Raw genomic sequence first — 27974 nt, 5'->3', positions numbered from 1 at the left:
TCGGAAAAACTTCTTGAAAATGTTGTAGGCCTTGTAAATACCAAAGTTTCAAACGCAATTTCGTGCTTTAGTGCAATCGTTTTTTCTAAAATAACCTTCTCGAGGCGAGAAAAAAAAAAGAATTTTGGTTAGAAAAAATGGAGGGGAGGTCCAGTCGAGTCACGCTCTGATTATACGGAGGAGGGCAGGCAACCGAAATTGTGCTAGTGTCCAAGTCGTGTCGTGCTTGGCAATCGTTTGTGCTCGCTGGCCGCTTCGTCTTCTTCTTTCTATTGGCTCGTCTCGTATTTGCCCCGGTGACTTCTCTCTGCTGGTGGCCCCTCCGGCCATCGCCCATCTACCACTCTTACTAGCTCTAACTGTGTTGAGCCAAATTAGCCGTCCAGCTAGCTCAATTGGGCCGCTTCTATAATTCCATTAGTGGCCCGGCCCGTCTTGAGACTTGGTCCTCCTCGCCAGAAAGTACAACAACAAGTTTCAAACTTGTTCATCTCTTGGTCGCCCCAGAGTTTCCTTTTGATCATTTTTATGAAGGAACGAAATTCGGTTAACTTAAACTAAAAAGACTATCATCTAAGTTGAAAAAAAAAAAAAGGATTTCGGGTCTGGAATTCAATTTGTAAAATTAATTTTTGTGTTGTTGCGTTGCTTCTTTTGAAAACAGACAAGCCCGTGTGTCGTCCGGAGCAGAAGAATTCGTACGGAGGCGCCAAGGGATTGACGAGCGAAGTGGAATGTCACGTTGAATCCAAGCCGGGCGCCACGAGTTTCCGTTGGACGTTCAACGGCACCGGCGAATTGGTCGACTTGACTTCGGGATACCGGACCACGGCCGACGGCTCCATCTCGATCCTGCGCTACACACCTCGCAGTGAAATGGATTTCGGGACTTTGCTCTGCTGGGCCGCCAATCCCCTCGGTCTCCAATCGCAGCCGTGCGTCTTCCACTTTTACGCCGCCGGTAAGAATTTCGAATTCAATCCTTCTTCTTTTTGATTCTAGAAAAAGGATATGTCTCACCTTGGCCAGGACCTTGGTGCAGTGTTCAATCTGGGTGGGGCTCTGCAATCCTTTGAGCTGCTTAGAGAGAATATGTGCTGGGGCGGTCGGGATCGAGTTGTTGTAACACACTCGAAAGTGGCCAAATCCCCCTTCAACAATGTTTGCATCTCTCTCCCTTGTACATGTGGACCTATCCAGCCCAACTCTGTCGACTAGTTCTTAGTGAAGTATTTGTCCGATATGGACCTCCCTCCCCCTCGCACGTTGTGTGCACAGGCCACCAACACCTAACGCGCGTGTGAAGTGTGCGTGATTGGCACGGGCCAGTTTGGATTTACGTAGGAGCAGCGAGAACCAGAGCCCAGAGAGGAGCTGGAAACTTCTCCTCCTACTCCTCCTCACCCAGCTCGGTTATGCTTGTATTATTTGGTTACTCAACAACTCCCTTATGTGTACCATAGGCTTATCACGTAGTAGCTTAGACTTTCTTCTCTTGTCGACTGTAATACCAGCCGGCCAACTTTTTTTCCCCCTTCCAATTTGGTTTTTTTTTTTCGGTAGGGGAGCTTATTCACATTCAGATATACTTTGTGTAACTTTAGATTTACTACAGGTCTATTTACATTTTAAGTTTACACTGGTTTTCAAGCTGAATTCACGCCGGAATCGTCGATATGTACCTGCACCTTTTTTTCGTTTTTTATTATTTGTGTGAAAAGGAGCGGAAAAAGAAAAAAAGAGATAGGAGGAGAGAAATCGGGGGAAAAAATGTCGAGTTGGTGGTGCGTGCTGAAATATGTTTGGTCTTGGCCTATAATAGTATAGTCCTTTACAATATGATTACAATAATAATATGACGGGGCACGGTGAGTTCTTAGTAGTCGCTGATGGCCGTCGATAACGCTAGCGCTCGTTCAATTCAAAAAATGCGCCAGGGAAAAATGAAGGTCCAAACTTTTTTCTTTTTTGCGAGAGAAATGTGAGGCGGACAGCAAGAAAAATAGCCACCGAGTTTGTTGTTGTTGTACCGACTGTATTGTATTGTGTATATCGCGTGCCCAGGTGTTCCCGATCCGCCCAGGAACTGTTCCATCTCCAACCAGACTTTGTCGTCATTTGAAATCGATTGCGCAGAGGGTTACGACGGCGGCATTCCCCAGCACTTCAAGATGCACGTTTTCGACATCAAAACCAGAGCGTTGCTGGCCAACTTGACTTCCTCGTCGCCGAGATTCGCTCTCCACTTGGGATCCTCTTCGGGACCGTCTGGCCTCTCGCCAGGAGGATCCGACGAAAACCCCAAAACCCACAGCTGGAAATCTGGCGGAGGGTCGTCCAACAACAACCTCATCACAATCGATGAGGCGCCCAACAACAAGACGGCCAGACGGCACAGCAATGGCGGCGCTGGCTCCGCTAACGGCGGCGGCGGCAACGTGTTTTTCGGGAGCATCGCCGTCATTCCGCCGGTGGGCACGTTACTCCAGGTGACGGCGGTCAACGCCCACGGCGTCAGCGAATCGGTTTTCATTGAAGCCACTCAGCAGGCCGTCGTCGGGTTGCTGCCGGCCGAGATGCAGGCCGCCGGTGGTGCGGGTGGAGGCGGCGGCTTCTCCAATTTCGAGATGACTCCCACCTTGGGCATCTTGATTGGCATCGTCGCCACCGGTGTCTTCATGATGGCAACTCTCATTGCGGCTCTGCGCTTCCGCCAGCGAAAGAACAAGCCGGGCACCAGCGGTGGGGCCAATCATCTCAACCATCAATCAGCTTCGGTCATTAGCAAAGATAAAGATCGAGACATGGACAGTTACAACGGCAACGAATACATTGAGCTGGGCACCAAAGATCCGGATGTTATTGGCAAAGATAAATCAGGTGAGTCATTCTGCGACGCTGTGGCTAGTAAATGCAGAAATTAAATTCCGCGGTCTCAGTGATGAACAGGAAATGAAATTGTCAATTATTCACAGGAATGGAGTCGATGCCGCACATCATCAGCAACCCGCTCGATCTGATGGCCAACGGTCGGACCCCGTCCAGCGCGTCGACTCTTCCGTTGCGCGGCGACAGTCCAGCTGGCTCTTCTTCCGCTGTTCGATCTAGTCAGGTAAATTCAAATTTGCACTTGCCAAATCTCATTTCCCTCCTTACTCTGTCCAGTGGGGGGGAAGGGGGGGGGGGGGTGACTGTGACTGTCATTGTCATTGATGAGTTTGTACTTTGCAACACCTGTCACATGGGGTTCTTGTACATATTTGCTTTGAAGTCTCCGCCGTGCGCATATCCGGGCGATATTCGCGGACGAGTGAAGATAATGAAAAGCGGTTTCTCTCTCTCTCTCATCTTTTGATACTTGCTCACCCCTTTTCGCTTGCATCCGCTCGATCGTGACATAAATCTAGCTCTTCCAGCAGTTTAGCTTCACCTCACCGTCAATGGCGACAGCACCGACGCTATCTGAATGTTTGGTGAAACTACGGAGACGGAATTTGTGCGGATCAATAAACAGAACTTATTCTCCACATTGTATATGTACAGTTCATGTCATGCATGCATGTATGTATGGACTGAGAGAGAGAGAGGAGGGGTGAGCTAGTATTACAGATTTTCCTGATATATATTTGGGCCCTCTTTCACGGGCCCGAGCAAGAAGAAATGAGTTGACTGCTCTCTGTACGCAGAGAGAGAGAGAGTATGCCATTATATTCCGTCAGCACAGCTGTCTCGATGTTTGACTCTACCGATTCTTCAAGTAGCGCAAACAGCCCAACATGTTCGCCTTCTCCATCTTTGCTCATCCTACACAATCCTTTTGTGTGTGTGTGGAGACGACTGTGTCGTATAATCCATTGAGTGCTGCTGCTGCTGCTGCTGCTGCTCGCATTCGGGCAAAGTAGACATATGTACACACACAAAACACCATCGATCCGACTCTGGCGATGGATGGAAATGTTGTTTTTTTCTCCTTTTTTTTTTGGAGAGCTATTTTTTTTAAATGCATTTCTTGTGTTTCTGTTGGCAGGAGGAAGTGGTTTACGCCGAGCTGACGCTGTCTCGTCATCGACCGACTCACCTGGCCGTGCCGAGCGGCAAATTGCCCGTAGGTACGACGGACCCGGTTGCCACCACCGCCGGACCCACGGACGGAGTGGTCTACGCCCAAATAGACCACACTTTGAAGCGGAAGCAGCAACAACAGCAGTCGCATAAACGAATAAGAAGCGAAGCTCCGCCGCCGCCTACTACCACAGCAGCTCAGCTATCCACCTTCCAGCAGCCATTACTACAACAACAACACCACCACCACCACCAGGTCGTTCTGCCGGATGTCAGTCAAACGATGACCGCCCATGGCAACAACATTCGTGAAACCATTTTAATGTAAGAGACACATAAACCAGACGCGTCGTCATCACCAACCGACACCGCATTATTTTACAGTTACACCTTTTTTTTTCTAAAAGATTTTAACTGGTGGACAGGTGGAGTTTAAGGCAAAGAAATCGTAATCCAAGTTAAATGGTTCGTGTCTATCGCCATCGTTCTCTGCTTGTCGTTGTTGTGTCTCTGTGCATTCCCGTGCACACAAACGCAAAAGACACAGTGCTGTACCAAGTCTATATTTAAAACAAAAAAACAAAAAAAAAGTAAATGTGTGTCAAAATGATGTAAAAAGAAGAACAAAGCCGGCCATTGTTGAACTCCTCTTTTGGTCGATTTATATATTCGCTGTTTTGATGTGTCTCATACGTGGTTCAACGCTTCAAAATGATTCCGTTCACACAATATTTTAATAATATATTGTTCAGTATATTATTACCTTTTCCCCCGTCCTTTCACAGAAAAGACATCACACTCTCTCTGGTATCGTCAAGAAAGAAACCAGTTTTATTTCTCTTATTCTTTTATTTTTGGCGCAATGGCCATCATTTGGGATGGCCAAGCTATTGTTTGTATTTGGAAACCATGATTTGTTGACGTGCTATGTCCTGTGTTGAACAATCTATACCGGTTTCGTCTCCTTCTTCCTGATTTCTCATTGACTCTGTTGTACTATTACGTGTAAAATGAAAACTACCGTCTTTTATATGTCAGGACGATTGGATTTCTCTCGGCCCATCTGTGTGTCTGTCTATCACCCGTAACAATGTTGATATTATGTTTCTCTCATCCGTTTTTTAATTGAAATGGAAAAAAAAATATTTTACGATGTCGAGGAGAGATGGGTGAAAGCGAGTCACAGAGAGAGAACTCTGCGCCGATGGTGATGATATAAATATATATTATGTTTTATGTTTAACAAAATTGGTCACTATATAGCTTCAATTTATTTTAATACAATGGTACGTGTCATTTGAACGTTTCATTTTTAGCGGTCGGCTGGCGAAGGCATTTCCAAATGGAGAAGGAAAGTAGTAGTAAATACAAGCGTCACGCCAATTAGAACAGTCGTGCGAGCAAATCACGTTATAAAGCGCTCGAACCACCATCTGTGATCGAATCACGGCAACTATCGTGAACCACCGGCCAAGACATAGGAAAGCGGTTAGACAACAAATATCAAAAAAAAATTTGCCTTTATTCATTTATTACTATTTTACAATCGTTGGAAATTCAAATTTTTTTTCTAACATTTTTGCAGATACTCGACTCATCAAACACATGAAGGAGAAATTCGTTACCCGTATGGCCAAATCTGCTGTTATTTATTATAGGGATCCATACCTTGGATGGTTATTATTATTCACGTTTGAAGCTACAGGGTAAATAGTTATAAAGATTCACACGTTCGTGATATATTTCACACAACCAATCCTGGCTCTTCTACAAAGAATTCGTTGCCAAATGCCGACAAAGGTTCAACCGAGAGAAAATTTTGCAGATGCGGCGGAATATAAAACGATTGCATTTCTTTATAGCCACAGGCCTACGGCGATGGATCCCCAACTAGTCGTACAATATCAAAATGATCATATTGTGCGCATTAATTGACACAACTCTGCCGCCTAATAAAATACCATACCACAGATTCCATAGCCAGCGGCAGTGCAAGCCTAGTGAAAAAATCTCATAATCGAGATTGATGTTGACCAGAGTTTCTTTTTCTTCATCCGATAACTGACAGAAAAATGGCAACTATACAGCATAGCATCTCGTGTTCTTTCATTTTGTGGTGGGAAAAGCAACTCGACCATATAGTTATATAAATCAAATGGCTATTATAATAAAGTTTCACCATAAAACATCAACCAAGGACTGGGTGATTCGTAAGGACAGTGAGTGCAAACGACGGAAAACTTTCCCACCATGCTGATGCGGATTTTTGAAGCATATGAATGAATTTCGGGTAGCTGTACTATTATGCACTAGTGAAATTAATTAAACTATTACCTAATTCTATTTACATTTAATTGCGCGTTTGGGCTTTAAACTCCAGAATGAATTACGAAAATTACACCCCATGACCACTTTTAGTACCCCTACCAAATAACCTTTTTAGTGACTTAGATAAGGTTCATTTGATTAGTAAGATAAGTTTGTAATGACCAAAAATTCGTTTTCATTTTAGAAAGTAAATTCTTTTGCTTTACTTTCAAAATTTAATGATCTGTTTAATACGTGCGGTTCTTCAGGGTTCAGGCTTATTGCTAAAGTGATTCAAGTAATTTTCAAAAAAAATTGGAAGAGTATATTTACATGATTTACTTCTTTCTTTGATATTTTGCACTATCTTAAACATATGGCATACATATTACGTAAATTAGTTTTTTTGTTTCTAACAACTATTTCTCTTCTCTTTTACACCCAAAGACGGGCGGATGACTGCCAAGGAAGCCAGCTGTTGCCATCTAGTCGTTTGTGGATGCTATGGATCTGTTTCTTTTTTGCTGTCACTAGGTAGCTAAAACTAAAATGATGTCCACTAGATGGCGCGAGTCTCTTCGTTAGAGGCTTAGAGCATGGTTAGAGACGACAGACGATATCGGAAGTCTCCATTTGTTTTCGGTGAGTGATGCTGATAGTACTATGTATCCTTCATACCTAATTTTGTTTTCCTGACATTTTTCGTCATAAAAACGGTAATTTCAGCTCGGATTCTATAATGTTACTGAATTTTAATTATTTGTGTGTGAATTTACAGGATTATATAGCAGGTGTGATCAAATAAAGCTTCTGCATGCAGTCTTTTGTGCCGGTGATATCCTGAAGAGTGGTCTGAAAACGCTCATGGTTTTCTTGCAGCCAGCTAGTGAAAGGTGTGCAGACCAAATTAGGCTGATGCTAGTCAGTGGTGCTGGTGTTCTACTGTTCTAGGTTCTATTACAGCAACCTTGGTTGTTACTGTCTGCCTGTTTGACATTGGCATGTCTCACTAAATTGTTAAGTCACACTTCAGATATTGAAACCCTCATCACATCCAATTCTTTGCTGCCACTCCTGAGGTTGCGGGGAACATCACAACAAGTTCACATTCAAGCTGATCTGAAATTGATTGATTTGCGGTAATGCTTGCTGTTGCTACAATCTCATTTGGGAATTATTGACATCTAAATAAATCTTCATTCTTCTTTCAGATTATTTCTTTGCCCCTGTTTCTATAGACTTCATGATCAATTGAAGAGAGATTGCTGAAATTAAAATTGATTGATCAATAAATTATGGTGATGTAGATAAATTACCAAGTGTAAATCTGGGCTCCCTTCTTTTCTGTGGCCCTGTTTCCCTAACTAACCACTATATAACCAACAACCGCCGGTGGTTACTCACCCACTCTGAAAACAGAAGGATGAGGAGGGCTCTGGTCGAACGGGGACTTGGAAGGCGGAAGATCTGAGAAAAACTTTTGGAGGGTCATGAGTCTAACCATGAAGCCTACTATGACTAATCACTTCCTAGCAAAACTGTACACACTTTTCTCTTCTTCCTTGTTCAGGTAATCTCCCTGGGCAAAGTCAATCAAGGCAGAGTCTCCCCCTGGCTTGACTGATAGCTGGACTTGCAAGGCCAAAGTTGAATGAAATTTATTATAAACTCACTGTTTAAAAAAACTAGAAATAAGCACGAGACTAAATTGTATTGTGCCGAATATTATTATTTATTGAAATGTTGTACAATTTTTTATATTTCATTTGTTATTTACATATAAAAAATATAATATGCATAACTTCCATTCTTCTTTTTTCCATTTCCGATATCACCAATCAGTATTTAGGGTCCATCACACAGGAGGGCTGTTCTCTCAACCACAATCTAGATCTATTAAACAGATTAGAATAAATGTCAATTTTCAAGTAAGCAAAAACTCAAGTCAATCAATCTTAATTCATATAGTTAGGCAAATTTTTAGCAATTTGCCAACTAAAAAAACAAAATCAAAACCTCAAGACAAACACAATTAATTGTAGGTATGGGAAAATGTTATTTAGTTGATATGTTCAAACTGCAGCTCACCGTAATAAATGCAGCAATAGTAAAATTGGAATTGCAGTGCAACAGAAAATCAAATTAGATGTAATGAGGACCTGAAGTTCTTGGATATACAGTTGAGAATTACCATCTACTAATGATACATGTGAAAAAAAATAATCAATTCAATTTTTCAACCATTGTTAGTAGGCCTATAGGGCTATAGGCATACTGCAGGAACGGCTGCAGGGTTGAAAAGTGAAGACATCTTAATATTCATAGCTGGCTTCAACAATGGTCATCACTATGTGGCAAATGATGACACATGGACGGGTAAATAGGCAAGGGAACATTTAGTTAGCAAAATAACAACATAACAAAGAAGACAAAGAAAATAACATGCTTTTTTGCAACTAAGGAAAAACAGAATATAGGTGAATCAATTATGCAAGACAAAAATAGGCAATCACACCATTACATCAGGAATTAATCCAGATTGCATCCGACCTGTCGATTTAATGAGAAGATCAAATTACGGCTGGAATCGAATCAGGGCCGCAGAGAGCTATTTTGGCGCCCGGGGCAGGCGTCGTCCGGCGCCCTGCCACTTTCGAGTAATACAGTTCTAAAAAAAATTGGACGAAATTTGACGATGAACCAAATAGGCTTTCATTTATTTTAGTTTGCAGTTTTCTGGGTTATTACATTTCAGATTTCAAGATAGCACAGTAGTCTAGTTTAACTAGTCACTTCATCCGTGCAGTATTTAGTATTAGTAAAGCACGTAAAATCCAATATTCTATGCGCATAGATCGTTATTCAGTAGATAGATCCAACAGGCATTCAAGACATCACAAATCACAATCACATATTTATGCAAGGCATATTTTGCGAGCTTTCCTCGACGCGAAATTTGAAATTACTTCTTCATACGACACGGATCTGGCCAACTCGTTTTCAATAGATAACATCATAAGGCTCGAAAGCCTTTCCTGTCCCATGGTCGCTCTAAAATAGTTCTTGATGATTTTCATTTTGCTGAATGACCTTTCTCCCTCGGCGACAGAGACTGACATCGTATTGAAAATCCGCAGAAGGATGCAGATCGATGGAAACATGGGTTCTAGCCCCTTAGAAAAGATCTGATTGAGGAGTTTCAATGAGTTGCCAGGATTAAACAGGGCCCCTTTCACGCGATCAAAGTGACGAATTTCTGCCACAAGATCTTCTTCATTCACGTCGGTAGAGTAGAACTTGGCAAGCTCACGGGCTTTTCGTTCTTGAGCAACAATATCATCAGTCAATGACCATATGAAATCAAATCTAGCATAAACCTCTTTAACGACTTCGAATCTTGATCGGATTTGTTGTATAAGATGATCCAATCCAACGTTGAAAACACTCACCTCGAACTTCTTCTCTGCGCCGTCGTGGAAGTAGGCTGTATTCGGAGGTTCATCATGGTGCCTTTTTGTTTTCCTTGTTCGTTTGACTTCAAAGTCCTTTTCAAAACCGAGAGATTCGGCCACCAATTTTGCTTCTGACAAAAGTTCGTTCCATGACGAACGAATGCGGCCCAAATCATCTAATAGCTGATTGATGAGGATAATTTCGTCGTCAATTGCAATTGAATTAGATTGCAAGAGACGAATGACGTCGTCCACCGCTTGAAGCGTCTTGAGCCATACAGTAAGAAGGACCACCGTATCAAAAGATTTTAACCATTTCTTTAAGGATTTGGCTTGATTGACCATTTCGCCAGTGTGAAGTAATTGGAAAATCGTTTTCATATCGCTTACTCGCTTCTCTCACTTTCTCACTTTCGTCCTAAAATTCAATTTAAGTATGAAATAACATAGACGATTTCCTATTTCAAGACACATCATTTACAATCATTTATTTATTTCTTTTATTTTTTAATTTCTGTTTTTTTTTTCGCGCCCTCCGCTTTTTGGCGCCCCCCGCTTCTTGGCGCCCAGGGCAGCTTGCCCCTCTAGCCCCCCCCTCTCGGCGGCCCTGAATCGAATTGATTACAATTACACGACTTTCATAAAATAAACAAACTTTGAATATTGATGCAACATTGCCAATTGATACGAAATCGTATCACCAGCGGCAGTGGCCAGTGGCCAATTTCTTTTTTCTTTTGAATTCTGTTTTAGCCCGATCCCGATCGTAATCTTAGCCTTGATTCTACTCTTTTTCAACATGATTCAAGTAATCAAGTTACTCAGGTTATTAACTTTATTCATTCTTAACACAGACATTTTCCTACTTTTCCCGCGAAATCTTACGAAACAAATCTAAATAGCCGCAAGCTAGTTGCTCTTTTCCAAGGCAGACGACGAATTTGGCAATTATTGTGGTCCTTTTCAGAGACCAGTGTGGTCGTAAAACACTTGAGCTCGTTCGTTCTTTTTCTTTGCCTTTGTTTCACTGGAACCGACGTGTATTGTTGTTCAATTCCTACGAAAACGCTTTACCTACGTCGACGACACGCAATCCTGATTTCTCTTTGTGGCGACTATTAAAAACCTTGCATGTCTTTATGGTATCCTCCACGTGTCCGGACCGGTCACAGCACGTGCCATAGCCATTACTCAGTAAGGATTAAGTCCATAGACCATAAAAATAATTTCCATTTTCCCTTTTAATTACTGCTTTACGATGTTCTGATTGTAAGCTTAACTGAATTGATCGTTATTATATGGAACTTGTTGTTGTTTCAGGGGTTTGATATACTACGAGCCGATTCTACTAGAAACCACACACTTTGACCATCAACAACTTGGCCTCCATTACAAGTTTCAATTGATGGAGATGAGCCCTCCTCAAGGTAGGAAAACTAAAAACTTCTTCGTTGTATGTATTATGTGCATTGGGCAGTACTCACGGTCGTCACTGCCATCTGGCGAGGTTCACGAACATATTCTGGGAATGTTGCGCTAAATGTTTCTGGGTCGCCTTCATAACTCTACTTGAGGGAATTCCCCCTTGCTTTAGTGCGGAGACCGATGCTGGTTCCTTCTTTATTTTGAACGATATTCGTGATGGGTGGGGAAAAGCGATGCAATGAATCAGCGCTACGTACTGCTCTGAAATCTCTCTGCCTGAGTGTATTGATTTTTCTCTTTGATTCAGCGTGTGTGTCTGTGAGTGAGTGTGTGTGTGTGTGTGATATGCCAATCAGCCAAGTAGATTTCGCTCGATATAACGAATGATCTCCACTCGGGATGATGGAGTGTGTTCAAACATACAAGACTTTGCCGTTAAGAGTCCATATATACACACAGCGAAATATTCCTTTCATCATTCATGAATCCCTAATGATGGGATATTTGTTTGTTGTTTGTTTTTTTACTACATAATTATAAAATAATGGCATATTATATCCCGCCTTGCCTGTTTATGTACATTTTACATCAGCACTTTTGTTTTAAAACTTTTTTTGCGCCTCTGGAAGGAAGGAAAAAAGACGAGAAATTTGTAATTGTCACACGTTATTTGTTTTTTGTTGTTGTGGAGGGAGGGATCATCAGACGGCACTTTCCCGCGGATTGATGACGCGCGGAGAAACGCTGCCCTGGCTGGACATGAGAGGAGTTGAGACGGTGCTCAATTCCTCTTCAATGACGGACACGGTGGCCAGCGGGTGGTGGTGATGGTGGAGATGATGACGATGGGAATGATGTCGACCGGGGGAAACGATGACGCCTTTGCCACTCGTGTGACTCCCCACCGTGTACGTCCCGGCCGCCGCCGTCGTTGTTGGGTAACTCTCGAATTGGTGATCGGTCGAATGAGATGGCGGCAGATGTGGAAGTTGCCCGGCCCTCGTCAGGGACGAGGTAGCCGAAGTTGAGCCGTCACTCCTCATCATCAACATCATAGGAACGGTGACGTGGCTCAGCATCACGTCGTGCTCAGTCTGTTAAAGTTTACGTTTCGTTAAAAATTCAGAAAAATTTCAGTCGTTGTATATAATTCATCTGTGGGGAAAATAACGTAGCGAAATTCTTACTGCTGTTGTATAACCAAGATGGGATGGAGTGTATGCGGCTGAAACGTAGACTTGGCTGCTGGGCTCCCCAGCGGCAGAGTAGTGAAGATTGATCGGCCCAGCCATACTGATGGTGCTAACGCCAACATTTCTCGTGTTTGAATCTAAATTACGCGCATTCGTTTGAATTTCCACATCGTATTGAATGATCATTTTTAAAAGTAATACCATTCTTATTGGGAACAACATCGGGATTGTGCTCGTCTTCGTGTTTCTGCTGGAGCAGTGCGTTGCCCACCGAGTCTCTTTTGCCGCTGGTGCTATTGGCTGCCGTGATGCTGCCGGTCGTGCCCGGCTCCACATTCAACTGGCTTACACTTTTCGTTTGAGTCGTGTTGACGGAGAGTTTGCTCGCCGAACCGTTGGGCGTGCCATCGTCCCGCTCTCGAGTCCTGACGATGAAAACTATGGCGACGGCCACGATTATGAGCGTGGCGACGATCCCGATCAGGGCCCCGAGTATTGGCGTCATGTGAAAGACGACGGCTTGAGTCGTCGGACCCACTAGTCCAGCTCGGCGCTCCACAGCTTGACTGATACTCCTTGTTTCAAATTGTTATCGATTATTCTCTTTTTAAATTCTTGTTTTTTAAATTCAAATCGTATAGTAAGAAATTACGTTTCGGCCATGAGAACGACCGACGAACTGCGACCCTTGGTGTTTTCCGCCCAAATGTGCAACTCATAGGAAGTCGACGGATCTAGTGAGTAGACGCCAAAGTCTCCTGATTGGACGCCGGTAGCGTTGAACACGGCCTTGTTGTCCGTCTTGGCTTGAAGCACTTGCAGGTTGAAAAATTGAGTTAAACCGCCATCGTAGCCTGGCAGACAGTTGACTGACAAGCCGTTGGATGTAATGTTGTTAACGGTGCAATTGTACGGCGCCGAAGGCTCGCCTGAACGTCCCAGCAACAACAGAAACAACAATATAATAAAATATCCGACGCCAAAAGGAGAGGGAGGGGGGGGGGGAGACGGATGGATCGATTTTTCTTGGGATAATAGAAAAGAGAGCGTCGAGAATAGGGAAAGAATAGGAGAGAGAAAGTAATAAAAAAACAAACAAACCAGCTGGTTGGATGCTGAAAACGCAGGGATCGCGCTGTTCACCGATGGCGTTCTTTGCCCAGCAGAGGAGAGTGCCGTAATCTTGCTGTTCATTTTGGTAGACTCGATGTGTGACATTACTCTGCCATCCGGATGTGGAAATGGAACCGTTGGGCACTTCGGCCACTGCCAAAGTCGAGTTGAACATCCAGCGGAAGCTCAAATCGGTGGCTGGATGGGCGTCGACGGCACATCGAACCGTCACCGCTTCATTACGAGATGCTCCGTAAGCCGTCTGTTGACCTGGCTGGCAATGGGGTCGAACTGCGTGAACCCCCATCGACAATCACGCCAAAAGATTAAAGAAAAATTCCTTTTATTGTACAAGACGTAGGATATATCTATCGGTTGACTGACCCCTCCCCATGTAATATCAAAGAGAGAGAACTATGGGTTTGTCAAAAATGGATGATGCCAAGTCTTGGCGTTGCTATCATATAATGGATCTTGGGGCAGAACATGATGATGAGCAGACAAGCCAAAAAAAGAAGAAGAAGTCTATCCGGGGGAGGGTGCTGGGCTATTATACGCACTAGTATACCCTACTACTAGTAGTACCACTCTCTTTTTAACACCCTTCTTTTCTTCATCTTGAGAGGCGGAGGGAAAAAAAAAAAGAATCGAGGAGGAGATGATATGTCAAGGTCTGTGTCATTGACACTAGTGCCGTTCACCTTCTGCTGACACGGCCATTGTAAAAGGGAAATATCCCGAACGACGCCCCTTTTTCTTCTTATAAAAAAAACGTTCGATCAAAAGACTTTTGCAACTGTCCGGCATCTGCTACCCACCCTATAGTATAGTGTTATTGTTGTTCCACGAGTTCTCCTTTGAGGTCCCATCTTTTTTGTATTTATTTATTTTTTTTTTTTTTAGCCTTTGAAGAAAAAGAAGATCGACAAAAATAGAAGGGAAAAAAAAGTTGCAAAAGTAGTAGTAGAGCATCCTATTTTTGGGCCATTCTGCTCGGGTTTGTGTTATGCACAGTAGTCGAGCTGCCTGCCTCTATCACTCTTTTTTTCCCCCTGTTTGCAACCCTGTCTTTATTGAATCATCCTGTTCTCTTTCTTTTCTCTTTTTCTTCCCTGTTTTGGCGGATCGGATCAATGGGAATACCAAGAAAAAGGAAAAAGAAAATAAACCCTCTTTCCATTTCGAGACTTTCTCTCTGATGGAAGGATAACGGGTGGCACTCGTGAAAAATTTCCATTTCTGTTTCATTCTGAAGCCGGAAGCATAAGGAGAGAAGGGTGGGGTGGGGTTTAGTTTATTTCTCTTTTATCCCACTGTATTTTATTGCTTTCGTTCGATATGATTTCCATCGGAAACTACTGGCCATCATGGGCTGGATGTCCGATAGCCTTGCTAAGGATTCACGGACTAGTGCGGGGGGGGGGGAAACTTTCAGATCCTCAGTTGAATATGGAGTTAACTGAAAAGGAAATCGAACGGGGAAAAAAAAGGGGCGAACATATAAAAGGGGATCCGACTTCAACTGTAGCTGTAAGAAGTTATTCTGTCGTCATGAGTAAGATTCAAATATTTTTTTTGAAACCTTTTGATGTTTGGAAGCCTCATTTTCTTTCGCAAGGTTTACCGTTAACGTTTACGAAAACAAATGTGGATCGTTGTTTTGTCTATTTCATGTTTGCTGATGATTCGCAGTCGTATGAAATACTTGAGTTAATCTTTCAGTCGAGAGTAACCTGCTAAATATTTTGATTGGTCACGGCATGTTTCTATTATAAAGTTGGAAAGGGGAGGCGGGGAGAAAATTCTCAGCACGATCATCGCTAATAATGCCCCGCTCTTTTGTACGTCACGTAGACTCTTCATGTCTTTTCTGATTTCTGCATTTCCAATTGTTTCCACTCGACTTGATCGCCAACGGATAACGGAAGTTTTTTTTTTGTTCTCACAAGACCAACACGAAATGAAAGAAATATGCTACAGAAAAATATCTGACAATCTGCGTCGAGCAACCAGTTTCGACTGTGGGTGAACTGAGCGCTGGCCGGACAGTTGACAGTTATTGTCTTGTTCTGTTTGTGTCGCGCCATATACGTTGGAAATAGGCCTGTTACGCCTATGAATAATAACTCGATCTCAACTTTGATGCCTTTTCTTCATCTTTCTGCCGGAAGAGGCAAAGACAAACAAAACTGCATCCTGTTTTTTTCCCTTTGACTTTTACTTAGGCCATTATATGCTGCAGTCACAAGTGGAAATCTGTGATGTTTTTCATGCATCATATAGAATGGCTGAGAAACAGAAAAGAGTGGAGATGGATGGATAACACTAAAGAAATAATAAACCCCGAAACTTGGGAGCTACTTTAAACTATTCATATTTTTCCTTTTTTCTTTATTTCTGTTTGTGCTGGGGCCCTATTATTTCTGCAGTGAAATATATATTTTCAGTGGGAGCTCGTCTTCCGATAGAATAGACATACAAAGAAAACCTCTTTCAGCAGTCAGGCCGATGAATATTATGGGATCACCATTTTTCTCTCTCACTCTTGTTGGGTTGGGAGCCGAGCCCATTTCGTTTTTCTTTTGGGAACGCGGGTTTGATAGTGAGGAGGACTTACATTTGACAGGCAATGCCAATGCATTGCTCTCTCCTTGTCCTTCGATGTTAGTGGCCAGGCAAGTGTAGATTCCCGCTGTCTGTCGATCGATCCGCTGCAGCACGAGGCTCTGGTTGCTCATGATGATCCCGGCGCTGCTGTTTTGCTGCAAGGCGCGGCCCTGTATTTCGATTTTAAAAATTCAAGTTTTTTCCTTCTCTTGTTTTATTTTTCCGCTTTCCTCTTTTTTGACAGTATGCCGTGCGATGGCAATATTTAGAATAGAGTATCATCACATTGTTTCATATTGAATTGCATGCAGCAGTTGCTGCTGCATGGTGCTACTTGCACCACTGTGTTTTACTTATTTCGGCTGGGCTGGTTGCTGTTGTGTCTGTGCTGGCACTAGCAAAACTTGTTCATTAGTTTCGTCTAAACTCTGCATCCATCAGCCATTTACGCGCTTTGCATTTCATATCCATCTCTCTCTCTCTAGTTCTGTCCGCTAGCGCATGTCGTCGCAATTTCCCTCCCCCACCGTTTCGGTATTATTACAATCATCTTTGCATCGTGATCCACTTTTTAGTTTTTGTTTGATTTTCGTTTTGTTACGTTGTCTGCTGGTCAAATTTTTTCTTGGGCTAAATGGTTATAGAAATGGCAATAGTGCTTGGTATATTTACGTTGTGTTTCCATGTGACTTTGGTGACCCAAGGGTGTGCCCGGATATTACACTCCATGTAGACGTCGTCTCCTTCTTTGATGGCGGCAATCTGCAGTTTGCTGCCCAGCTCCAAATGGACGACGGGAACATCTATTTTTTTATTTATTTTTCATATAGGGGTTAAATGTTTAATGTAAATGAAAAGAAAAAAAGAAAAGAATAAAAAAACACTGTGAACTTTTCTATTTTTGCTTTTAAAATTGGAAAAAGGGAGAGAAAGAGACGGTTGGATAGTTAAATGGGCTGGCTTTGTTTGGTTTATCCTTGGTAGATATATTTACATTGGACGTCGAGTTTCAAAGTGTCTTCCATGACCGAGGCGGGTAGTTCGTGATTCTCTGCACGGCAGGTCAAGTACTGGCCGCCGTCCTCTGCGCTGGCCACAAATGTCAAACTGCTGTAGCTGATGTTGCCGTCGGACGAAGTCTGTATTTAGAGAAAGGCAGACGGACAAAGACAAAACAGATACAGTAAAGAACAAGACGAGAGAGAGAGAGACACACATCTAGATTTAAGGATGTAAAAGGATTTTCAGCCGAGGGAGGAGGAGGGAGGACTATTTCTATGCGAGGCCGGGGCTCCCCTTTTTATTTTTGACGACCGCACCATTTGCCACGCTCTTTGTGAGATTTGACGACCGCCAGCTTTTTTAGGTCTCGGGTCATCTTCATTCCCATTCTTGTCGTCGGCGTTGTTTAGTTGTTGGGGGGCTATTTCGTGGCCTCATCCGCATAATAAACGGGAACGAACAAAAAAGAAAACAAAAATTGGGAGAAATGTTTGTTGGATGGAGTCGAAAAAACCCTGGCGAGGTTCAGCCACTGTTCCAACGGGCGGAGGAAGAAGGCAAGTGTTTTAGCGTCGGAGATGTACACATAGAGTAGAGGAACCAATCGCAAAAAGAGTTGGGCGGACATGGTGAACTTTGGTCTTGGCACTCTGCACGTTCGCTAAAAGATCATTTGGAATGTTAACGCGAGGGCATTCTTTCCTTTCAAGTGGACTCTTTTCTTTTTTGGTTTCCCTTTTTTTTGTGCAATCACTCCATTTCCCCTACTTCCGGGAATGCAGATTTTTCACTGTTTTGCCGGAACGAAACGAGACGAGGGGAGCGTTGAAAGGCACGCCGAGTGCCCAGGAATGCCAACGTGCCAAAATGGGATGGACATTTCAATGGTAGGAATGTGGGAAATGAAATGCACGTTTGCTTATTATTACTCTGGGATCGATAACGAACACAAAGTTTAGGAAATTAGTATTACCGTCCACACTTTAAAGTTTACCGTTTCGTGACTGGCTTGGAGACGGGAGCCGGCCTTCCACCAGGAGATGTGCGGGGGTGGACTCGAGCCGACTGCTCGACACGTCACCTGTTGGGGTTTATTGGCCGAGACGGCCCGGCTTTCTTTTTCAATTTTAACCTCCAACAGCGGCACTGAAAAATAAAAATAAAAAAAAAATAAAAACAGAAATCGATACATCATTATAAAATTGTTATTGATGGAAGACTGCATGTCTAAAGGTCGATCTCATTAATGCTCCCTAAAGATATCTTTTTGCAATGTTATTTATCACGTAGTCATCCTTTACAAAACTTCTCTGGCTTGCCGCTCCTTAATATTTACAAAGATATTCCTTCCTTTTTCTACTATCTGCGAATCGCGAAACTAACAAAAGTGCGGAATTTTTCTTTCTTTGCAACTATGCACTTTTTCTTTCGTCTCAATCGTTCAAACGTTGCAAATCCCCGCACTACCTCACTCAAAAAAGAAAAAAGCAAGTGAGAAAAAGCCTCTGGCTTATGCAGTGAAACTTTTTTTTTTTTTTTTTACCGTATGTACATTGATAACTTGTGCAGCTCTGCGTTGGTGAGTTTATCAAGGGGGTGAGGTTGGAAACGATTGGACTTGGCCAGCAACTTCTCTACACTATCTCGGCAGCTTGAAAGTTGGAAGTTAATAATCAGTAGACTTGTCAAGGAGAAATCTTTATGATAAATCTATAGTCTATTTTATTAAGTAGTAGCGGCGAAATAGAATGCCGTAGAATCTAAACCCAGAAACCTCTATATGTGTAGCATACATTTATACAAAGGCAAACGGAGCGGGAATGATGGAGGAGTTGGTTTTAGTGGAGGGAAAACTTCTTTTCTGACTTCTCGGGACTTTCTTTCTTTCTTCTTCGTAGTTTTTTTTTTTGCTTAACTCGAAAGTCTTTTTGGTTTCGCGCCTCAATTCCCCAAATGTTGATATTTTTCTTCTTCTTCTTCTTCTTCTTCTTCCCTCCCTTGCCTCTTCATCTCGATTACGCCGTGTCGCTGCGAATGGTGAAAAAGGAACACGGAGTTTGGCTCGACTTGGCTCATCGTCGACTCACGTCAAGCGTGTATTTAATTACCGGGCAGACGGGGGGGAAAGGGATCAGCAGTCTGCTCGTCGCGGCCGTGAGCCCAAAAGAAGAGCAGAAAATGAGAAACTAGAGCCGTTAGCTGCTGCACGTGTAAAAAAAAAAAAAAAGAAGGAGGAGAAGGCGAGAGACGGGAGCAAAAATGTAATCTTTTCTAAAAAGATTCCCGAGGACCCCACACTATATCATCAATCGATGACGCCCGCATTCATTCTTTCTGCCGCATTCAAAAATAAAACATGGCGGAAATGTTGCGCATCTAAAAAAAAAATTATTTCTTCCCGTAATCAGAACCGAGCTGGTTTTTATCCCCAAGCTTTTTTTTTATTTTTTTTTTAAAATCCGTTGCGTAACTTGCAGTTCCCGAGTCGTATCCAGATGTACTACCGTTCGACCCATCTAGTGGTAAAGTGAAAGTAGACGAGCGTCGTGCATATTTTGCAAAGAACTAAAGAGCAGCTGAGCTTTTCCCAAAATGGATCTGTTGATAACTTTGGGACGGTCGCCCTGCTTGAGGCCAAATCACTTGCCTGATGAAAACCATCTTGCTCGCCATCGACGTAATCTTACATCATTTGCTAAAAGGACCATATGGTCACCGTTGCAATCCCGTTATCCGGACTCCTACTACTTTCGCCTTAATACTTATGGGAAAACGCTCTTTAATGCCACCAATCTGCTCTCTCGCTCACTCTGCTGGAGTGTGAGACACGACATGGTCTTCTTGTTGCCGTCGTAAAAACGCGACGAGAAATGACTCGATGATGAAAACAAGTTCGTTTGATGGCGCAGAGCGGCTGGCAAAATTCACGGGGCTGGTGGTGGTGGTGCGCTATCGATGCGGATATACGGGGACCCTCCTCATGTATATATCGTCGCCGTATCATCCGCTCTATTCGCGCTGCAATTACTCTTGTGAGTGGTTTCATTGTGTCCTGTCGGGATTATGCTCTTGTTGGATAGTTGAACAATCATAATGAGACGCCTGCCCGGAAAAATGGGCGACAAAAACGAAACGATCGTTAGATACAAACAGAGAGAAAAAGTCTCCAACGACTGTGTAATCTATCGTGCATTGTACTATTGAAATCTTGGCCAGGCTCTTTTATTTTGTCTCTTGAAAAGTTTTGATTTTGTTTTCGGCGTCTCCTAGACATGTCTGAATGTTTATCGTTGCTATGTATAGGTAGAGAGGTTGGGGGGGGGGCTTAGGTCTTATTGACTAACTTGACACGGAAGGTTGTGGTGATATAAGAGTTCCCTCTTTCGGGAACATTATTACACTAACGATGTGATTACGTGATTCTGCTCTTTGGCTTCTAAACACAATAGCTCGGCAACTCCGTGATGCTCCATTCATCCGTTCGTTTGTGACGAATACCGATTTGCTATTGATCCTCTAGCGCGAGACATCGAGAGTTGCATACACTATGGAGAGACCGAGAAAAAGAAAATCAGGTTAGGTCTATAGTCTATACCGTATTACGTATTCATCACTAGGAACAGAGGCACTCGTGCATACATTCATACACACGCCGGCTGGCTGGCTATTTCGGCTCGCATCCAAGGAGGGGTTTAACACTGGAAGAGTTATCCTTTATCCATTTCTTTTGGTCACTTCGTTGCGAAGCGAGTGTTGTTCTGTACCCTAGTTGCAACCTCGCTACTGTAGTTTGTGTTTATGACGCAAGCCGTAGATGTCGTTGCCGCGGAATTGAAACCAAACACGCAGTTTTCCAATAATCTCTCTCTACTTTTCTTTCGATCAATCCCCCGCCCATGGTAGCCCCATACTGTGCGAGTTTGTAAGATCCTGCCAACACAAACAACAACCTCTTGGTCTACACTTTTGTCAGCATCGTATACGTCTTTACGGGTGGGAAGACGATTTTTTTTCCATCGACGCTCGTCGACAGCAGCGCTCTCATCTTTGCAATGTTGCGTCTCTTTCACTCTGAACTGCGGCCTTTGAAAAAAGAGGGGATCACTCTTGTTTTTAAATGTTCTGCATATATCGCCCAGAACGCTTTGACTAGACGCAGCTAGATAGATGTTGTTTACTAATCAACTTGTGCAAGCAAACAAACAAGACTCGGATTCAATTTTAAGGGAACGTGCTGAGACTTCAACTTTGGCTTTGCGCTGCTCGTCGCCTTTCGCACAGCTCCGATCAGAGGTCTTTGTTAGTGTAACAATATTCTAACGTCATCTCGCCGCCTTTTGTTTTTCCTATTCCGAATGAAACGGCCCCAAAAGTTTGACGGCGAACTGCACAAGCAGCCAAAAAGAAAAGGATTTTGATTGAAAGTTGGCTCGACGTCGTCTGACTTTTGCCGGCATATTGATTTTGCTACAGTGCGCAGATAGTCTCTTGAGCTAGTGTGTAGGGTCTACAATTCTGCATACATACGGCGTCTGTGGGTGGTAGGTAAGAGGGAAAATGGAGATGGGAAAGAAAGCGAGAAGTGTTGAAAAAAGTTCAAGAAACTCTTACGGCGCATGAGGATGGTGATGGCTGACACGAGTGGCGGCAGGATCCGACTGTTGGAGGCAGCGCAAGAATAGCGGACGTTATGATTGGCTCGACTTAGTTGGGCGATGTGCAGCACATTGCGGATCTGCTTGTTGGGAAGATACTCCAGCAGGCCCTCGATGGCGCGCCCGTCTTCATACCAAATGACTCTGGGCACCGGTTGACCTATACAAGACACGATCGAATGAAAAATGGTTACCAGCAATCGCAAATTATGTCGAGTGATTACAACGTAGTACACGGATGAGCGATAATAATTAACACTTGAGCATTAGAATCAAATTGAATTAGCCGAAGGTTAATGTATATCCGCTGATAGGGCTGCTGTTCGTGTTCTTTTTACGCGTCTGTCTAAGGTTGAAACGGTCTGGCCGTGCACTGTAGCCCGAGGAATCCATTATCGTCTCAATTACAAAAGCATCAGCGAGCGCTGCCAGCCAGAATACACACGTATACAGTATACACACGCGCAACATACTTGAGCACAGATCCTCAAGAGGGGCCGGCTATAGGAAACACGGACGTCATCCAATCCGTTGGAAAACTGGCAAAGAAAAAAAGAAGCCCCGATTCTTATAAAAACAACCTTTTACACTTGGCTATCCTTTTGTGTTGTAGCTGTTGTTGAGTACAATTCGTTATCAACCCAGCCGCACACCCTTAGATTCACTTTTTGTATTTTTGCGCCACGTGTATGGCTGCGCCTCTCTAATATGTAACTTCATTTGGAAAAACGTAAGGGAGTGACCAAGACCCAAGGACATCGTCATAGTTTTCCGGTCTAAACGTAATTTTATTGCCAGATAGGCTGACTGTAATGGTGCTTCCTATTATTGATTTACCTTTTTTTCGATTCAACTGTTCATTTCGTTGGTCGCCATCCGCTTAGTGCTCTCTCAAAAAACTCTACAAAATGTTTATGCGAATCATTTCCTTATGCCCACTTTCCTTACATTTGTGTGAGATCGTTTCGTCATTTACAGCGATGTCATTAATCATTAGGGATCGTTGTCGGCGCTGTACTGTTCGTTATCTTGAAAGGAAAAGTAAGAAAGCAGGTTGCCACGGTATCCACGCGTTGAGCTAAACTGATAACTAATCAGTGAGTACGACAGGGATTTGACTTCTGCTTTCAGCTGGCATTACGTACGGTACAAAAAGTCGCCAAGACCTTTCATTCTTATAAAAAAAAACGGTTTATTAGGAAGTATTTAAAAAGTTTTAAAAGCCGCTGTAGACAAGACAACAATTAATAGCACCGAAATGTTTCGAAGGTAATCATTTTCTGTCCGACAATTTTGTTTCCGTTAATTGTTTGGTGGATTTAAGGCCACTAATCTGCACCAGAAAAGGACTAAAAAAATACGCCATTTGGCTCATTGGAATAGGATTCGTTGGCACTTGTGTACTTCACTATACCTCTCAGCAGTTTGATATCAATAAAATAAAACTGAGCGAAGTAAGAATCACAAGTTTTACTCCCTTTTCAGAAATTTTTAAACGCGATATTTACTGTATATATATATATTTTTTCAATTTTCTTTTTTACTTTTTGAAGTTTAATTTCAACTCAGATGGCATCCCACCAGAAAGAAATGAAATCCCGATCGACTTTATCGATAACAAATATTTTGGCAATTCAAAAACGATCTTGTTCTGGACGACTTTTTTTGGCGGGCACGTCTGGAGTAAATTAAAAATGGATTTGAATGAGGAATGTCCCTCTCATAACTGTCGGCTAGTCACCGATCGACGGCTGTTGAACGAAAGCGACGCTGTAATGTTTCACTTTTGGAATGACAAGTTGGACCAGATACCAACATATCGCAGACCAGACCAGCGTTACGTTTATTTAAATTTTGAATCTCCCACTCGCAGTCGAAATCATTTCCCTTGGAAAAAGATTCCCCGCGACTTCTTCAATTTGACGGCCACTTATCGACTCGACTCGGATCTTTTTGGCAATATGTTTTATGGCTTTACATTTGAGCGAAAAGAATCCGTCCAACCGAGAAGTGACGATTTGACTAACTACTACGGCATCAACATTACGGCCAAGACGAAACTGGCGGCTTGGTTTGTTAGCAACTGCAAAACATCGGTCAATCGAGAGGGCTACGTCCGTGAACTTCCAAGAGAGAAAGAGCCCGAAAAAGAGCCACTGTCGAAAATCAAGACCAAGTGCGAAATTATGCTGGAGCGCGATTACCTTTTCTACCTGAGCTTTGAAAATACTTTTTGTCCGGATTATGTCACAGAAAAATTTTACAGAACTTTTCAAACGGGAACTATTCCGGTTGTGTTTGGAGGAGCAAATTATTCCTTGTTCGCTCCGCCGCACTCTTACATCAATGCTCGTGATTTCCAGACGCCCAGACAGCTGGCGGATTATTTACTCGAACTGAGTCAGAACCCCGAACAATATTCGAAATACTTTGATTGGAGAAGGGAGTTCAATTTAAAACGAGATTCCGGGTGGTGCAAACTCTGCGAAATGCTCAACGAGCCCATTGTTGAAAGAAAAAGTTACCCACTCATTGCGGAATGGTTTTTTGATAAATATCCTTGTGAAAATTACCACTGGACTCCAAACACAATAAATTAATTGGCCGTGTTGAAATGTGCATTCTGTTTTGAGTTGTCGCAGTAAAGTCACTTGGAACTATTGTTGATTGATCAGCATTCTTTTTACGACATAATGGTGGTGCACCGTAAAAAGGATCTTCAGTCGAGTCCTAGTGGATCGTTAATCCAAGGTTTACACCTTTTTTTTTTTTGCCTCTTCTGCACGATTGCGCCTATAGGGGAAGTCGTTAACGTTCTTTATTGCTTCTCTTGTTGAGCGCCTCTTTACCTTTCTCATTGCCATACGATTGAAAAAGTATCAACAAATTGCGCAATCTAGGTTGAGTGGAAACTTCTATAATGGCCATATAAGTCCATTTCATTTCAAGTTCGTCTGGCTTACTAATATCTTTTGGGAAAATGTCTCGGATCGATTCATTCATCTTCAAGTGTTGATTACTTCCGTTGCGGATTTTTAGCTTCCATTCAAAATTGAGCCATATTTAAACAATAAAAAATAAATTGAAATAACTTTTCCATTTGCTCGGCTTTACTAGACTTGAACTGAATCCATGCGGTGAGTGTAAGTGTCTTATGCACAGGGGATTGCGTTACTTCAACGATGATTACGGATTTAGTGATTTGTCGTTCAACTGTTTCCACCCTCACCTTCCACCACCGGGTGACAATTCGTGCGTATGCCTCTTAATGTCTAGAGGCTAGAGAATATTCACACGTCCACCAAGGTATGCACTTGATCAATTGAGCTGGATTTGTTTTCTAGGATCGTTTTTGGCAAAGCCAAGACAACTGGCTGATTTGCGTTTGAGAATGAAATTTACCTTGCGTGACGGTACAGATGAGAGTGAGTGGAGTTCCACTGTCGTAGAGTCCACTGACGTTCCTCACTTCAATTCCTTTTGAATCGGTAATGACGGGCTTGGAGGCGGGAGCTGTGGAATCCCATCCAAACGCACCCAGAGTACATGCAACGGAATTTAATGACATGATAGTTACAGAAGGGTATACAGAAAAGAAAAAAAAAAAAGGAAAATATATCATTTCTGGTTGCGTGTACTTATAACGGCGAGATGAATGCGGTAGTGTCTAGTCGGAGACTTTTTGAAATCGACTCTGCATTTGTAGACTCCTTCGTCCTCGCGGAGGACCGGCTCCAGCAGCAGACGGACTTTGTCGCTGTTGGCTTTGAGATGAGCCCGTCCGTAAAGCATCATCTTGTCGTCCGACCAGTGCTGGGCATCTTTCATGTACTTGCCTCGAGCATCCACGCTGTGAAAGAAAAAGAAAAGAAAAAAACATTTCATTAAGAATCACAAATCAGGATTAAAGGCATAGGGCGTCACATTAGTGGGACGTAATAACGCTTAACAACAGCGGGATGGGAGCATCTAATGTGGTTATGTCACTTTGTTTTTTGAGTATTCTTTCTTAATCCTTCAATAAAATTTTCTTTTTGGCAAATTTTCTCGACCTCTCCTCTAATTACTGCGTCATTAAATATCCACCCACTTTGACGGCACACGACAGCAGTTTCTCTCTCAGTGTCAATTGGAGATGGTGTGCATTTCTGTCTAGCTAGATCGTGGCGTTTGATTGTTCATTGTGTGAACTGTTTGTGAATTTAACTGAATCCGTCTTCATCTATTTCAGCCTGACTGTTTGAACACTGGTGCTGCGTGCGGTGGGCTGCGGGAGTTGGCGTGGATGATTTTCGGTAAGTCGTGATTCATTTAGTGTTTCAGTTGGCCCAGTCAATTTCTCCTCTCGAAACCCCCTTATTGAAATAGAATCCGATGAACGTCACGTGGTTCCCGTGTCAATGGGCATGCGGAAATCTCCTCCCACCCACCTGTCCATTTTTCCGTGCAGTGCACCCACCTTGGGTATTTAGTGAATAGATCCCATCTAGTTGGAATGTTCGGATCGCCTAAATCTTTACTGAAGAAAAAAGAATAGGGCCGAGGGTCCGTCCGTCATATTTATTAGTTCAGATGTCTGCCAGATTTGGCCAGCATTTTGTGTTGCTCTTCTTATTGCCACCCACTCACGGCGGTGATGGCCCCTCTCTCTCTCTCTCTCTCTTTCTTTCTCGATCGATGATCTTTTAAGCAGAAAAACAGGCTCGTGTGCAGTGTGCACTGGCGCATCATTATTTCCCCCATTTACTTTTCTTCCCATTTTCTCCCATTTACTTTTCATTTCTTCTCTTCGACAAGAAAACGGGGTGCAGGTGCAGTCCATACTTTGTTGCTGTGTAAACAACGTGCGGCGGAAGAAATATTGTTCCGGGGTTCAGTGGAGATCGTCATCGATCCAGCTAGCTCGCACCCACCATCAAGTTAGCACCATTCTATCATTTCTCTCTCTCTCACCCTCTCGGCTTGGAAATCGATTGAATGAAAGAGTGTGGTATTCTACAGGGGGTAGACGTGCAACGGGGCTGGGTGGAAGATGACACATGTTTGCTTCGTTTACACACAACAGTCGGGAGCGTTCGCGGGGCCCTCTGCAATATATACATAGGAGCTCATCCACACCTGGGCGAGTTATCTAGGCATCTTCTATTTATAACAATGTCTAACTTTCCTTTGATGGCTCCTGTCTACTGCGTCTGCTGCTGCCGCCATATTTCGTTTTCAAGTCGGACGGTTTTACTGCAACCGCGTCAGACCACAAATCCATTAAGGCCCGTCTTTTCCCTTCGTTTGTCTTTGCCCAGGCTATTATTCCCTCTCTCTCTCTGCTTTCAAAGCGTTCAAAGCCGCTCTGGGGACTGTAGACAACGGTCTGGCAGCTGCAGCCTACACTGTCCTCCCTGTGTAGTATAGAATGCGGAACGTTGTTTCTGCTGTCCAGTTCCATGTTCATATCCGTCAAGAGTTGGTGCTCTCCATCGCGAATCGCGATCATCGTGTCCTCGCTAAAACCGCACAGCTCTCTGCGGCTCTGTGTGGATGTTGATCTAAGCTAGGAACCCTTCTTATAGTACATATAATTTACCATCAAGGCAGATTACATTACAAGTACTTGTGTGTAGGCCTCTCTCGCTGTTACTTTGTTGTTTACTCCTAAGGCAGCAAAAGACGTCGGGCAAATACATGCACTACGTGCCGGCCATGTATTATTTGGGGTCGACGTCTCTTGCGCTTATTTTCGCTTTTGTAGCTTACACAACTGTATTCTCTCGTGATCTTCTTTTCCCCTTTTGTCTATTGATCTTCATTATAAATGACTCCCGCTCGAGTCGCTGACGTTGGTTTCAAATCGTCAGTCTGCTGGATATCAAAAGCTTAAATATTTTGTAGCGATCGATGTTGTCATATAGACTGGAGATGTCAAACCCCAAGGATGAGCCAAACCGATCGTTTTTTTGTTTGTTTTTTTCCGGAATCTCTCGCGCAGTTAACGAGAAGACAGACGTATTTTCAGTTTAGACTTAAATTCGTTGTTTGTCTTACTCCATCGGATTTAATTCCTGTAAACCTTCCCGGTTTGCTCATTAGGCGAATGAATGTGGCTCTGCCAAACCCTTTTCCTTGGTCGGAAGTTTAGAGTAGTTGCTACTAATATTCCAGCG

At 43.2% G+C, this 27974-nt stretch overlaps 3 protein-coding genes and 3 long non-coding RNA genes across 8 annotated transcripts in view; 4 read left to right on the top strand and 2 right to left on the bottom strand.

Annotated features, from left to right (window-relative positions):
* LOC124310880 (neural cell adhesion molecule 2-like) overlaps nt 1-5358 on the top strand; it is a 44509-nt gene extending 39151 nt beyond the window's left edge. For both annotated transcript variants that reach the window (XM_046774998.1, XM_046774997.1), the window contains 4 exons: nt 665-961; nt 2065-2880; nt 2976-3112; nt 4028-5358. In XM_046774998.1, the coding sequence (XP_046630954.1) occupies nt 665-961; nt 2065-2880; nt 2976-3112; nt 4028-4390 (1613 nt within the window). In that variant the 3' untranslated portion in view covers nt 4391-5358. The remainder of the gene's footprint in view (nt 1-664; nt 962-2064; nt 2881-2975; nt 3113-4027) is intronic.
* Nucleotides 5359-7013: 1655 nt separating this feature from the next.
* LOC124311642 lies at nt 7014-8086 on the top strand. Its single transcript, XR_006910061.1, has 3 exons — nt 7014-7085; nt 7148-7508; nt 7581-8086. It is a non-coding gene; the product is annotated as an uncharacterized LOC124311642 (long non-coding RNA).
* Nucleotides 8087-9284: 1198 nt separating this feature from the next.
* LOC124311951 lies at nt 9285-10202 on the bottom strand. Its single transcript, XM_046776318.1, has one exon. The coding sequence runs from the start codon at nt 10200-10202 to the stop codon at nt 9285-9287; it is 918 nt and encodes a 305-aa protein (XP_046632274.1).
* A 476-nt stretch (nt 10203-10678) lies between these two features.
* LOC124311739 overlaps nt 10679-27974 on the top strand; it is a 37715-nt gene continuing 20419 nt past the window's right edge. Inside the window, exons 1-3 of the long non-coding RNA XR_006910189.1 lie at nt 10679-11015; nt 11142-11248; nt 26048-26111. This is a non-coding gene — a long non-coding RNA (uncharacterized LOC124311739). The remainder of the gene's footprint in view (nt 11016-11141; nt 11249-26047; nt 26112-27974) is intronic.
* LOC124310908 (synaptogenesis protein syg-2-like) overlaps nt 11492-27974 on the bottom strand; it is a 39337-nt gene continuing 22854 nt past the window's right edge. The window contains exons 3-14 of one of the 2 annotated variants that reach the window (XM_046775060.1): nt 25455-25666; nt 25219-25329; nt 21773-21976; nt 18156-18307; nt 17154-17298; nt 16832-16962; nt 16170-16329; nt 13541-13843; nt 13092-13368; nt 12641-13014; nt 12434-12576; nt 11492-12340 (exon numbers count right to left, since the gene is read on the bottom strand). In XM_046775060.1, coding sequence (XP_046631016.1) covers nt 11948-12340; nt 12434-12576; nt 12641-13014; nt 13092-13368; nt 13541-13843; nt 16170-16329; nt 16832-16962; nt 17154-17298; nt 18156-18307; nt 21773-21976; nt 25219-25329; nt 25455-25666 — 2605 coding nt within the window. In that variant the 3' untranslated portion in view covers nt 11492-11947. The remainder of the gene's footprint in view (nt 12341-12433; nt 12577-12640; nt 13015-13091; nt 13369-13540; nt 13844-16169; nt 16330-16831; nt 16963-17153; nt 17299-18155; nt 18308-21772; nt 21977-25218; nt 25330-25454; nt 25667-27974) is intronic. The other variant, XM_046775061.1, reaches the window with a different exon arrangement.
* LOC124311724 lies at nt 22954-23937 on the top strand. The gene is made up of 3 exons (XR_006910175.1): nt 22954-23085; nt 23200-23270; nt 23370-23937. It is a non-coding gene; the product is annotated as an uncharacterized LOC124311724 (long non-coding RNA).

The sequence above is a fragment of the Daphnia pulicaria genome, chromosome 8 (assembly GCF_021234035.1).
Source record: "Daphnia pulicaria isolate SC F1-1A chromosome 8, SC_F0-13Bv2, whole genome shotgun sequence".
NCBI lineage: Eukaryota > Metazoa > Arthropoda > Branchiopoda > Diplostraca > Daphniidae > Daphnia > Daphnia pulicaria.
Note: the sequence above shows the minus strand (reverse complement) of the source record. Positions and strands in the feature narration are given on the sequence as shown.

Bases quoted from the DNA above. Each gene is read 5' to 3' on its own strand.
- LOC124311951 (XM_046776318.1), bottom strand. From the start codon at position 10,202: ATGAAAACGATTTTCCAATTACTTCACACTGGCGAAATGGTCAATCAA.